The 14,474-nt window shown below is 38.9% G+C and overlaps 1 protein-coding gene across 1 annotated transcript; it reads left to right on the plus strand.

Annotated features, from left to right (window-relative positions):
* The first annotated feature begins 39 nt into the window (after positions 1 to 39).
* On the plus strand, positions 40 to 13,734 carry LOC103277802 (snaclec 3). Its single transcript, XM_008104222.2, has 5 exons — positions 40 to 2,653; positions 6,141 to 6,269; positions 8,006 to 8,151; positions 9,911 to 10,017; positions 11,937 to 13,734. Exons 1-5 carry the CDS (start codon positions 2,464 to 2,466, stop codon positions 12,112 to 12,114), a joined length of 750 nt encoding a protein of 249 aa, XP_008102429.2. The 5' UTR covers positions 40 to 2,463; the 3' UTR covers positions 12,115 to 13,734.
* Positions 13,735 to 14,474: the final 740 nt, after the last annotated feature.

A 14,474-nucleotide genomic window follows, 5' to 3' on the forward strand; every position in this document is an offset into this window, starting at 1 on the left:
TAGTGGCAAATATGGTTCACTTTATAAAGAATTCTGTATATGGCATTGAACAAATATTTGGAGGATGCAACAAGACTTTTGTCTTAGCTTGGTTAGCATTGTGTCACAGCATAACTCTTTCTGAAAAAAGAAAGCTTAGTTGATTTAAAAAAAAGTTTGTGAAGTGTTGGCACTCTTCCAAATTCTACAGAGAAGTCAGTTCCCCCCAAGAGTTTTGTTCAGTAAATATCAGACTTCTGTACATGCATGGAAATCAGCCTATCTTGTGGTGAAGTGATAATCTCCTTCCTGTCCTGTGGGGGAGGAAGGAGGGGATAAGCCCTGATGTTTTGCTCCTACTGTTATCTGAGCAAAAATAACTGTACAGAAAATAACTATATATAGTTATCAAAATAACTATGCACAGAAAAAAGCATATTTTAATACAAGTAATACAATATGCTATTTTCTGAGCATAGGTATTTTGGAGTTGAGCTTTGTTCACATTTGTTTCCTGTAAGTGCCAGGTAGGTGTGATAACAGAACTGTTGAGATAGATTTCCTCAACACGAAAGGATTAGGAGGTGGAATCCAATAAATAATGTGTAAGAATGAAAAGCTCTCCAGTTCTTTAGAAAATATTCCATTAGACATACTTCGATTAAACATCCATTGTGCTTCTGAGAAAAGGTTTAGTACTTGAAAACAGGCACCAAAGTAGAATGTATGCATGTCACTTTTACAATTAATGCAGGAGTGCATAAATTTCAATTTTCTCCCTTAAATATATTAAGTTTTTGAATATTTATAATTGCTGGAAAAATAAATGCTTTTCTGTTTTATAACAAATGCATTTGTTTTAAAAAAAACCCTTCAGATTAGCAGAGATCTGGTTTCACAACTCTACATATTGCAGTTACGCAATATGTGGGTTGTATTTTCATACTTCCGGTGTTTCATGCTGATCATATCCTTGTTCATCTACTGTTTCTGAGAAGACTGGGACTTCCTGGAAATGGCTAATACAAGTTTTTCACAGTTGCCATGCAAGATCTGGTATATGACTTGGGGTGCATCTACATTGTAGAATTAATGCAGTTTATCACTACTTAGGCTCCTTCCACACTGCCCTATATCCCAGTATCTGATTCCAGATTATCATATTAGCCCAGATTATTTGGCAGTGGAGACTCATATAATCCCGTATAAAGCAGATAATCTTGGATCAGATCCTGGGATATAGGACAGTGTAGAAGGGACCTTAATTGTTAAGTCTTGATGCTATGTAATCCTGGGATTTATAACTTGGTAAGACACCAGCATACTTTGGCAGAGGAGGCTAAATACCTTGTAAAACTACAAGTCCAATGGTTCCATAGCATTGAGGTGAAAGTGATGTCAAACTGCATTAATTCTACAGTGTAAATGCATCTTCTCCAAAAGAAAGAATGGTGTGCTGAAGACAAGTGCTTAGTTATGAAGTGTTCCCAGACAAAAGAAAAAGAACAAGTTGAGGCAGTGAGGGAAGCAGGAAGGCTCTATGGACAAGTGATCTATCTGCTTGTACATTATTTCTTTTGCTTTTGGTTGGGGGATAGTTGTGTGAGGGTTTTTGATATGTGTAAAACATGCCATACATCAACACAAGGGTGCATAAGCACACATGGTTTTCTGGGAAACCAGTCCAAAAAATTGCTAAGGTGCAAATCTAGAGATTCTTCTTTAGGATGGTGTAGTTAAATACATTGTTTTTCCCACTGCCTTGCTGAATGTTTACACTCCCAACATCTTATGTCTCCATTCTTAATCTAAATTTTCTACTCTAGCCTACTTCTGTTCCTAAACTCATTTGGCATCTGAAACTTGAGTGTATCCCACATATCCCTCTGACTGTTCAATGACGTTTTGATAGGACAGGTAGAGATACAGGTAAAGATAAAACAAGTTGAGCTTACTCAGAGGTGACTGGGCAGAGAACTTAGCTCCTAGTTACCTCCTATTAGGTTGAAACTAACTCAAAATGCTTGGGGGTTCATCAGAACAATAAGCCAATTGCAAGATGGTGGCTTTCTCAGAATTTGCGATGGCACAAACTGGCCTTTTAGTGCAACTGGGCATTTCCACAAGCAAGCTCCATTGAACCCTAAGATCAAACTGCATGTGAGAAATATCCAACAGAAAATTGAAAAATCAAAAATGTTAATGTTTTGATATGTGTGTCTGACATTCGTGTTAGTTACCAGTAAAAATTGTTCTTGTGTTTCCAACTGTGGTGGCTGTATTGCTACAGCTCAAACCAATACTGGCTCCCTATTACTTAGGAACAAATTGAAGGAGCTGCAGTCTCCCATGTCTTTTACATACTAAACGAAACTAACTTCTGTGCTTTATCAGATAGAAAGGAAACTGATTATGATAGGAAACCCAGGCATCGGACCCCATCCTTCCCAAGAACGGCTACTACTGATATAGCCTCATACCGCCATGGATGATGCCTACCAGAATGAAGATTACCATAACAGCAGCATTTTAGCAAAATTGTCTCAGACTCAAGAAGTGCAGTCTGGACCCGAACATGCAAGAATAGTTGATGGGGAAGACGAGGAGACATTCTCAAAGGGCCGCTCTAGTTCTAGGCATGTTGATGCCAAAGACAGAAAAAGAACTTACTTAGGTAAGTGTTCTGGCCAGATGGGAAGTCTTATGCCTAACTCGACCCCCCATAAGTTCAAATCCAAGAGTAATGCAGGCTTCATATTTTTTTATTACATTCTCCCCACATTCATACAGACATAAGGCTGGTCTTTAAAATGTATGCACTTTAAGGGTTCAAGTTGGGGGGTGAGACTTAAATGGAAAACTATGCATAACTTAAAGTACCTTAATAGAAATTATTCAAAATGGTTCTTATTTTAGTTGCCTTTTTATTAATTTTTATTTCATTTTATTGGATATTTACTCTAATGTTCTCCCAGATAGGATTTGGGGACCTCTGTCTTATTTGGGGGTACATTATAGCAAAGGGGGTGACAACCTATACAATCAACAAGTATCAGTTCTGTTTACATAACATTTGCACCTTCAGTGTTGCATGTCATGTGTATATCAAGTGGTAACAATGCTAATTAACTAAATTTTACTTCCAGGTTGTTACTCAACAAAAATAAAGTTGATATCTCTACAAAGTATATAGATAGCCAACTAATTATCAGCAGACAAGTGAATGCATCCCAGGACTAGCCAACTAATAATCGCCCACTATTGTATTAGTACTTTTACAGCTTCTTGAAAAGAAGTGTACAGCAGAATCAAAATTGCTTCCTGGCAATTGTTTCACGTCCTGTGTTGTTTCATGAATGGAAAGTTCATAAATAGGAAAGAATTTGACAGCTTCTAAGTACAATGAGCCCTTGGTATCTCCTGGGGTTTGGTTCTAGGAACCTGTATGGATACAAAAATCCATGGATGTTTAAGTCCTGTTATATACATTGTCTTAGTAAAATAATATTCTTTATATATAGTGGCCAAATGAAGGCTTGCTTTTTTTTTTTTTTAATTCCAAGCTATGGATGATTGAATCTGTGGATGCAAAATCTGTGAATATGGAGGGCCAACTGTAAATTATTAGAAGATCTTCCTGTGCATGTGTGTGTCATACATATTCTAGATGCAGATTTAATAGTTTTCTTATGTGAACATGCTTTCTTTGGTGTAGAAATAGCACAATATGTGAAGTGATGTGAACTGTGGTGGGAGAATCCAGTTCTGACACGTTGGGAAGTTTATTAACCTTTCTCTGGATCAAGGCTTTCCAACTGGAGGGTCACTGACTGGCAGCCCCAGAGAACAAACGATCCCATAGAAATGACATTTCTGTCCCTAGATTCAGTGACTTCAAGCCAAGTTTATGAGAACGCTTCTGAACTGGAATATGGGTCCTTCTCATTTTCGGGCCTGCGGATGAGGAAGCTGATGGAAGATGGAGTGAAAACTGAGTCATGTGAAAAATTTACTGCACCTCTACAAATGATATTTGTTATGTCTAAAATGCTTTGGAAAGCAAGTGGGTTCTTCTAAAACAGTATGTCATATAAGAAACTGACATTGTAGGATAGTCCAACAATAAATCATTAAAATTATTCAGGGAATCATGTGGATCATTTGATGGCTATATGTTTTGGTTTCGTGCAGACAGCGATAATCTTTAGTGTATGTCATCTGTTCGTCATCACCACTTTATAAACTAAATAGAATCTGGGCAAAGCTGCAAAGCATATGACAGGTAAGAAGGCTCTCGTAGTACAGAGTGGTGACATGATATACATTGTTTAAAATAAACCATTATTTATAAATTACAAGATTTTGTATAGACACTAAGAAAGTTCAAACAAACAAGGAAACAAATGAAAATATAAGTCCAGAAGCATATTAGGGCACCATGCTGTCTTTAAATAGTTGTGGAAGCAGTGGTATTTTCTCAGAGGTTCTGAGGCTATGGTCCCCAATGCAGCCAATAATTTCACAAGATCACATACAGCTCCACTCTTTGACTAGCCAGATGAGAAGTGAACTAACTGATTGTTGTCCAATGGAGTAATGGCCTAAGTTTTGCTTTGGTTTTTGGGATGTGCAGGGGTCAGAATATTTGAGCCTTGAATCACATGGCTTAATAAAAGGAAGGGCAATTCTGTGACACCTACATATTTTCAAGTCGTACATTTTATGTCCCCACTCTTTAATTGACAGTGTGGTATTTCTGTCAATAGCAAAGCACAAAACAAACTTTTCTCCTTAGCACCCACCTCATTTAACTAAAGGTGAGTTTACCTCCTAGAGAGTAAGAAAACTGGGCAAAATAAGTAAGTAAGTAAAACTTTATTTCTATCCCGCCCTATTTCTCCATGGGGACTCAGGGTGGTTCACAACATAAAAGGCAAAAATACAATACCGTATTGTAGAACAATAGACTAAAACGATTCAAAATAAACATAACTAAGCATTCAACAATAAAGCAAATCATATGAAAACAACAATAATAAATTACACAATGTTAATAAAACAAAGTTAAAAGCCATGTCTGAATTCCATTCTGAGGAATTTGCAACAGTTGTAATTATGTTTTGCATTGAATAAAAAATGTCTTTGAGAGCCAATCACCATTGGAAGGAGCAATATTAATAAAGATTTTTTCTTGATTTTGTCTTCTGCATATGCTCTGGAATTAATTTCTCTTTGTACTTTAAGACTTCAGGATATTGATCGCTCAAGTCTAAATCAATCATACAATCCAAAAGAATCTGGGAGTCATGGTGGTTGTGCTTTCCTCAAACTACACTTTCTTACCCTTAGTGGTGGAGGAAGCGCCCCACTTTGGGAGTAATATAAGCGGTGCCTGCCCTACATGCAACAAAAAGGCAAAACAGGGCAAAAATGCCCCATGTGAATAGGTGGTGAGTTGCAGTAGCATTAAAGACAGCCAACGGCAAAACAGTGAGCAGTAGACATTAGAAGCTTCAGCCTGGATTTCTAGAGTTTCTGCTTAGGGATAGGCAACACCAAAACATGTTTGTTATTGGGTTTTTTACCAGATTTTTTACTGCCCTTCTAGACAGTCGCTATATCCAGGATCTGATCCCAAGTTTTCTGTTTATCTGGTAGTGTGGACCCATATAATTCAGGTTAGAGTAGAAAACCTGGGATCAGATCCTGGCATATGGGGCCTGTCTGTAAAGGCCCTAAGAGAGCAGCATGTTTTCTCCTAAGGATGTAGAATACCTCAGGATGTCAGATTCTGTATTTCAAATTATCTGTACACAGATATGTCTTTTTATCCATATAGGAACATTAGAAAGATAAAATCTGACATCCTGAAGGTAGTACATTTTTTAAAAAGTCCAGCTGCATTACTACAAAGGCAATGCTTACTTCATTTGGTCAGTGGAACCCTAGAGGCAATTAGTTATCTTTCATTTGTCCTTAACCTATAACATGTATATGGGTGACTGGAACTTACTGCCCCAGTAATCCATGACCAACCAAGGGTTTCCTCTCTTGCTCATACAGATAAATGTGTAATTTATTAGCCTTCTAGAATTCTCTGTGAATTTGCAGTGTAAAATCTCAGACCTTCCTGTGACTTCCAGAATTATTCTTATTAACAGCACCAGTTTTATTCCTGGATGAAATGGAGGGAAGAGCCTTTGGCAAGAGACACTTCATCATCTTCTGTGTCACTCTGTTTTGCTCCCTGATATTGGTGATAACAGCTCTTCTGATGGCAAGCTTGCGGTGTAAGTCCAGTTCCCAAGCTCAAACCTTCCTGGACACTATTTCTATGTATTTGAAAGCATGAGCTAAGGCTGTTCTTAATCCCCATCCCCACTCCTCCATTCCCTCACTCGCATTCACAACTGATGCCAGATAGGTGGAGTATCCCTCATCTAGAATGCTTGGGACCAGAAGTGTTTTGGATTTTTCTGAATTTTGAAATACCTGTATTTACATATATCTACATAATGAGGTTTCTTGGAGATGGAATCCAAGTCTAGACATAAAATATGTTGATGTAGCATACACACTTTATGCACATAGTATGATAGTGATTTAATCCAATAGTTTAAATAACTATGTTAATGAAACAGTTTGTGTACATTGAACCATTAGAAAGTAAAGGCTTCATTATCCCATGTACCCATGTAGACAATTTTGGATTTTGAGGCATTTGGGGTTTTGTAATCTGGATAAGTGATGCTGAACTTATATTAATGTAGCAATGAGGTTCTGTAACAAAATAAAATGGGCAAATTGTGAAGAAATCAGATGACAAAAGGATATCAATTGCATTCACTGACATGGCTGTAAATGGACTGCTTTCAGTTCAGTCACCTTACAGGGTGGTTTTATACAGCCACTTAAACCGAGTTAGGAAGTGAATTAAAAGGAACCAGTTTCACTGTGAAGCGCCTGCTCAATCATCCCAAGAACCTGAGATGGTGTCCACAAATATTCAATGATTGTGGATTGATCCAAACCCAGGAATGATTTTTTACCTAGTCCTCCGGAATACATTGATATGCATTGCCATGATCATTGGGGATCAGCACTAGACCAAGGCATAGGGGAGAGAAAAGGGCAGAAAGCGAGAGTTACCATGGAAGCTAAATGGTTTCTTTTCTGCAGGTGTTTACCTTCCAGTCAGCTATATTTCTGGGTTTGTAAAATGTGTCAGTACTGGCTCTACTTTAATGGGGCTCCACATTTTTAAAACTCAGATTTGAGCTCTGTGTGGGACATACACCGATTGGCTTCAGTGGATTTTGTGGCCTGTTCTAGAATTTGCAGTGGGTTTTTAATACTCTGTTTCTGGCTTGATGCATGCTGCAGTGCACATTATACAGGCATTATAGTGCCTGTATAGAAGCACTGACAGAAAATTGGAGAAAACGAAATGTGTATTTTCCCTTCTTTTGAACCATGTACAAAGAAAGATGGGAGGGTAAAGAGGACTTGAAGATAGGCAGAAAGGAAATTGACTACTTAGTTGGTCTTCTATTTCCCCAGTTGTTTCTTATGCTCCTTTTTCCATGGAGGAGGCAGAAATGCTTGTAACCCCATAGGATATCCCCCACCACCACTCTGTGCTGAATTGTGTAAGAATTAACTGAATATAAATGTGGAAATGCCCTCCTTTCCTTTAACATAGTGATCCATTTTCTGGACTTCCAGAAGGGAGTCAGGTGCTACAGACCTTTAGCATATCCCCAAAATCATTGTTTGAATTTGCTCTGAAATGAACCTGAATGATACAGATGACTTTGGATGCCTATGTAGTTCTTGCTAGAAAAGGGAAAGCTGTTGTGTGAATATAATGCATAGTACAATATTCATAAGACCAAAGAGTCATGTTTGTTCACCATTAGCTCCGTATTCATCAGTGGTGGTATCTAATGGCCAGGAGAAAATGTGCCGGGATGTTTAGGATATACTTTCTTTGGCCTGCCTTTTTTCAAGGATCAATTCATTGCAGGCATTCCCAAATGTCCATCTGGGTGGCAGAATGTCGGAAAGACTTGTTATCTCATCTGCTCAGAAGCAAAGAAATGGGAAGATGGCAGAGATGATTGCCAAAACCAAGGAGCAGATCTGATAATAATTGGAGATAAACAGGAACAGGTGAGCCTATTGTGTTCCAACTTGTATAAGAAATTGATATGCTGAGAACAGGGCACAGAAGGATGTCTGCACTTGCTGTTCTTGCACACAAACTCAAGAGTGAGTGAGACATCTGAGTAGATATAAAGCTATCTTTTCATCAAAGCTTTATTACAATTGGATCCCAAAATGTTTGAAGATGTGTCATTTTGTATATTTTGGAGAATATGCTTGAATTGTGGCAATCTAATATTACCTGCAGCAAACACAGCTAAATTTCATGTCACCAAAGTGTTAACATGTAAGCTTCGGGGTAACATCATACAGGACTTGGAAAGAAAGACAAGAGACAACACCAATCCAATCAGAAACCTCTATGTGAGAAAATGTGAATGTTTCCATATCCTTTAAAGGTTTTTTTTTCCATGTCAGGAGTGACTTGAGAAACTGCAAGTCACTTCTGGTGTGAGAAAATTGGCTGTCTGCAAGGACGTTGCCCAGGGGGCAACCGGATGTTTGATGTTTCAACATCCTTGTGGTAGGCTTCTCTCATGTCCCTGCATAGGGGGCTGGAGCTGACAGTGGAAGCTCACCCGCTCTTCCTGGATTCAAACTGCCAACTTGTCAGTCAGGAGTCCTGCCGGTACAAGGGTTTAACTCATTCCTCCACCAGGCGCCTTTAAAAGTGAGAGCTTATGTAAAGAAAGAAAGAAAGAAAGAAAGAAAGAAAGAAAGAAAGAAAGAAAGAAAGAAAGAAAGAAGAGCAAGAAAGGGAATTTGTTGGGACCGGTTTAAGGCTTGACAGTAGTGTCCCTTGCTTTGGGAAGTATGGCCAATGCTGGAAAAAGAAGCCCAGACTGAAGACACAGATTCCCAACAGCAACAAAACTGGAGACCCAGATTGCAAATACTAATAGCATCATGAGTAGAACAGGGGAAAGTCTAGCTTAACCAGGCATGTCAGGACGTATGTTTCTTTTTATTCTTGGTTGAAGACAGCTTACTAAATTTGTAACTTTTCTTTTCACCCCGAAGGGCACTCAGGGCGGATCACAATGTACATATACATGTCAAACATTCAATGCCATTAGACAGACATACATTAGACACACACAGACAAAGGCAGAGAGGTTATTTAACATTCCCAGCTTCTGGCTTCTTGAAGGTATGCTCGATTCCGGCCACAGGAAGAGCTGCTGCTTCATCATCCACTGTGATGGTGAGTCCTTGATGGAGTACTTCCTCATTTTATGGCATGCACACACGCTGTTGGACATTTTTATGGTGATGTAAATTAGTTAAATTAGCCTCCCCGCATAAGTGGTCCCTAAATTTCTTACTTGACAGATGTCTTTCGGGTTGCTTAGGTGAACAATGAGCTGGGGCTATTTAATGGCTATTTGATGGTCGGGCACTCAATCCGACTCGGGCTTCGAACTCATGGCCTCTTGATCAGTAGTGATTTATTGCAGCTGGCTACTAACCAGCTGCGCCACAGCCCGGCCCCTGTGTGCCATTTGAAGCAGAACAAGGTAGGAAAATAACTGCTGGTTAGCAATATTTTTTATGATCATCCCTTTGTAGAAGGTATGTGCACCAGAGAAATCCTTCTGTCTAGTGAACTAATTCATGAGAAAGAAAGTTAGGCTAAACCTCTCCTTGATGTTTCTGTATCCTGTTTCCAGGAGAAGGCAAGACAGCACTATCAAATCATTTTACCTAATTTTAAAAACGGTTCTTGTTTTATGCCTCCCCCCCCCTTCTTCCCATTTTTCCCTAGGACTTTCTAAATTATAAAATGGAGTCCTACCGAGAATTCTGGATTGGCTTAAAGCATGCTGGAGGCGAAACATGGAAGTGGGTAAATGGGACAAGCATATTGTCCCAGTAAGTTCCATTCTTCCTTGGATATTACATTGCTTTTACCTGTGTATGTAAGAGAGAGAGTCTCAGGCATAGGCTTGAGAACTCCATGTAAAATAAAAATTTAATAAAACAAATAGCATTATTGATTGTAAGAAGTAACAAATGTACGAATGCTATCCTTGTTTCAGAAGGTCAGTGCCTGGATGATGTAGATAACAGAAATTATTTCTTTGGCAGTGTTGGAAGTCAACCTCACACTGCTCAAGTCTGCAGTCCTCATTAGGTACAATTAGTTAACATTAGGCTAGGCTATGGAGTAAGAGAGAAGCTTAGACCCAATTCTTTTCCATCAAGAAATATAGTTCTTATATTTTAAATAAACTTTTTTGAAATTTTAAAGATTGAACTTTGCATCTTTGCCTCATAAGCTCAAGAATTCTTTCACAGCCACAACACTTCACCTTCTGCTTGCTGTGAGCTGACTGCTCAGTTATGTATCCTGTTCATATTTTTGGATGTTCTGCTATTTTTAGGAGAATTCCCTAACAGGCAGGGCTCCTGATATTTAGAGATGGAAGGCTTCATAGGTGGCAGGAAAGAAGGGGTCTTTGGAAAACAGCCCTATGCAATATAAGAGTCTAAATAACAATTGCCAAAGATCAAGTGGTCAAAAGTATACTGTAATGACAAACCATTTGTGCATTCATGCCTGTGCTAGATGGATGGATGGATAGACAGATTTTAAGAACAGACACACATATCAGGAAACAGAATTACAAGTTGATTTTTCTTTATCTGAAATGCTTGAAGTGAGCTGTGTTTTGAATTTTTTCAAATACTTGCATATTATGGCATCTGAGCCCTTGCAATTATAGCTGTCCAGAGAAGCTGAAGAAACTGAAGGAAAATGGCTAAAATGGATCTGTGCAAAGGTCTATCCAGTACTGCCTTCCAGAGTGTCATAGCAATGGAGAATATGCCATTTTTTCTGCACAGCCAGTGCTCATGTTTTCATGTTCCATGCAGAAAATACACACAGTATCAGTAAGAGGACATTTTGAAGTTGATCTGCGGTGTGAAAGTAGCACCACACTTTGTCAAATGCAGGTTTATTGCTTCACAGTCAACATACTCAAGCATAAGAGCCACCTTTACAGTGTTCAGTGCTGTTCACTCTTATGAAACTTTGTTGTACAAAGCTGCAATCACACAATTATCAATAGGGGTACATGCCAGCAGGAGCATCCTTATTATTTCACATCTCTACTTGTGGAATAGCACTGATTTGCCAAGCCCTGTCCCATGATTGTACTTCTGTGTACTTTTGTAACCCTATCTCCCTGCACTCCCTGCTCTTGATTTTTTAAATTATTATTTTAACGATTTTACAGTTCCAGCAATGTTTAATTTTAAAAGTGCCAAATATTGCTATCTTTAAAAAAATTTGTAAATGGCTTGGTAATACTAATGGAACGTGGGATGAGTAGGAGTGAGGAGGGGCAGAATCTTGCCACTGACATCACGTTGCTGCTGGAACAGAAGTGGAATGGTCCCACTGTACAAGATAGGAGATGAGAACAGGGTGGAATTGGCAGCTATCAGTTAATAGAGGGAAGGAGGCGGACCAGCAGTAAGATGCACACAGTACCCTGTGATAGGAACCATTGCCAAATGCCACTTTGCTTCCCTCATGTGATTAAGTCCTACAGTATAGTGGTACGTTAAGGACACTTCAAGTGGTATAAGCCAAACCCTCCTTATTTTAACACCAATATGTGAATATTTTGTGCTATTTCTTCTTTAACTGGCCCCAACTGCTGCTGCATATTTGGGGAAAATGGATTCCCAGACATAACTTTTTCTCCTAACTTCTAGATCTGTCCCATATGTCAAATCCCCAATTAGTATGCGGCTCACACTAAGTGCTGATTCTTTTTCAGAAGCCTGAGAACATTGGAAGGATTTGAAGATATAGGTGATGGCCCTTGTGTTACATCAAAGAAAGAAGAAAATAATCACAAATGGAGCCGCATTGACTGCACAAAGATGCATCCATATGTTTGTGAAAAGTATATGTATGTTAATTGTGTCCTGCAGTCCCCATTAGGATACTTCTGAGATTACTTTATTTGGGTGTCTGGATGTGTAAAAATAACAGATTTTGGAAATGAAATTGTTTTTTACTCGTTTGTATTTCAGTTCTTTCAGCTCTAGGGTCATTACCTGCAGATGGATGTGTTTTGGGAAAACATGAAAGGGATCAAGGAGTGGCTATTTAAATACAGTCGACCCTCCACACACACTGGGATTAGGGTCATAGCACTCCTGTTAAAGTGGCATATTGAATTGATGATCTTATTGATTATCTCTTCCCCCTTTCCACTTTTTCTCTTCCATCTCTCTCCATCCTCAAACCTTCCAAAATAATGAGGAGAGATAAGAATGGTCACCTATTTTTCCCTCTATCTTTATGGGTATGGACAGTCTCCCCACCCCACCACCACACACACATACACAGAGACTCTAGATCCAACAATACAGGACAGTGAAGCAAACAAAAGACTGACAAATCAAGTAATATTGGTTTCCCCATTAGTAGGAATAAAAAAGAGTGGGGAAGAAGCAAGGAAACACCAAACTTCCTGTAAATATCGATCAGTCTTCTAGAGTTTGAAAAACAATGTTTTAATTACAGGAATAAAAACAATGATCTCTCCATATATCTGGCTAGCACAAATAAACTCTGTAGCATGCAGCACTTGCCACTGACAAATGTTTAGAAACTTCAGGTAGATCTAAATGATGGAGCCATAACTAGTTATATGAGGCATGTGTCTGTATCACAGCCTCGCTAACCACTGTCCATTTCCAGATACAGTTTAAAGTGCTGCTTAGTTGGATGGAACAATAGTAGGAGAACTGAGAAAGCCCTAATGACACAAACCACCTTCCTATCCTTCCTGCTGCTATGTTGTGGGATGCTGGTCATGAAGTTGAAGGGGCAAAGATGTAAAAGATGTAAAAATACTCCTCTTAATTCAAAGTCAAAGGCAGGAGGCCCCTTTTCTGTGGAGAGGGCGAGGAAGGACACCACAAAAGTTGGATCTTCAAACTGCAAAAAAACCTATTTATTGCGAGCTTAGCAATAACAACAAAAACATGCATACATCGATGCAATAAAAGGATTTGTTGCACTTTCAAAATGGTTGCAAGGGTTTTTATCATTCTACAGAAAATAGTAAGCATATCCTTATAGGCTTTCAAAGATAATTTACCCCATTCATCTAATGTTGGCTACATCACAAACATCTTAACCATCATGCAATTCCATTGGTTTTCTATGCTGTAACAACATGTGACTCTTTAGACAATGGTGCTTTTCATGTTATTGACCCTGATGTCAACACCAGCTTATCTTCCTCTTGTTGCAAGTATAGGTTCGAATCCATATGGGAATCCTAGGGAGTAGTGGTTAACTGGTTCTGACTTGCTGTATTGTTATTATTGAAAGTAACTTCTTTTTCTCTGGAACAACTCTTTTTCCAAACATCAGCATTTTCTTTCAAACATAGGCTTTTCTCAAGCATAGGTCTTTGCAACTTAGGTCAATCAAAGCATATGGGACTTATAGTCATTGGAAGTATCTTTGTCTTTTTAAACCCACGTCCCCCTCAAAGTGATTTATAGTTTCCAAATCATGACCTCCCTGAACCACCGTAAGCTGGATAGAAAGTATCCCAGAAGCAAGCAAAAATACAGCAGAGGCCTTTCACAGAAAAATATGTGCTTCAGGCCATTTATCAGCAGAGTCCAACTACCAGGATATGCCGATCCTCTTTACTTGTTCTAGTAAACAATCAGAATCACCAGATAGTAGTCACCAGATAGTAATCATCGAAAAGGACATTAATTGGAGGAAGCTTCTTGGCATGGAAGATGGAGCGACAAGACCCCCCCCCCCCCCCAATGGCCGGAGTTGAGCACGACCTCCAAGATGCCAGAAATAAGATTGGGGGGGGGGGGGGATAGCCTTCACCTTTGTTGTGTTGTCTGTCCTGGTTAATTGTATGATTGTATAATCGGCATTGAATGTTTGTCATATGTGTGTTCTATGAGCCACTCTGAGTCCCCTTCGGAGTGAGAAGAGCAAGGAATAAAAACTGTAAATAAATAATAGTCGCATACTACAGTCACATAGGGAAAAAAATATGGATTCTTTCATCCTCCTTATATAGCCACCTGCTAATAGGTCATCAGTAAGGGACACTGGCTGATGTAACACCTTTGCAATAATTTTTACATGGTTATGACTCATTCCCTTCGGTATTACATCTTGACACTCACAGTCATTTATACTCAGGTGCTATAAATATTCCATATGTTCATCAAACAGTATTTTCTCCAAGACTAGAAATGCTATGTCATTTTTATCTAACATGCCATTATACAGGTACCACTGTAGCTACTATGCAAGGTAT

The sequence above is a fragment of the Anolis carolinensis genome, chromosome 2 (assembly GCF_035594765.1).
Source record: "Anolis carolinensis isolate JA03-04 chromosome 2, rAnoCar3.1.pri, whole genome shotgun sequence".
Classification (NCBI taxonomy): domain Eukaryota; kingdom Metazoa; phylum Chordata; class Lepidosauria; order Squamata; family Dactyloidae; genus Anolis; species Anolis carolinensis.

What these genes read in the sequence shown, in the direction of transcription:
- LOC103277802 (XM_008104222.2), top strand. Translation starts at nt 2,464, where the DNA reads ATGGATGATGCCTACCAGAATGAAGATTACCATAACAGCAGCATTTTA. An exon ending in CAGAAAAAGAACTTACTTAG is followed by an intron (nt 2,654 to 6,140) that starts GTAAGTGTTCTG and finishes TCTTATTAACAG; the next exon opens with CACCAGTTTTATTCCTGGAT. An exon ending in GGGACAAGCATATTGTCCCA is followed by an intron (nt 10,018 to 11,936) that starts GTAAGTTCCATT and finishes ATTCTTTTTCAG; the next exon opens with AAGCCTGAGAACATTGGAAG.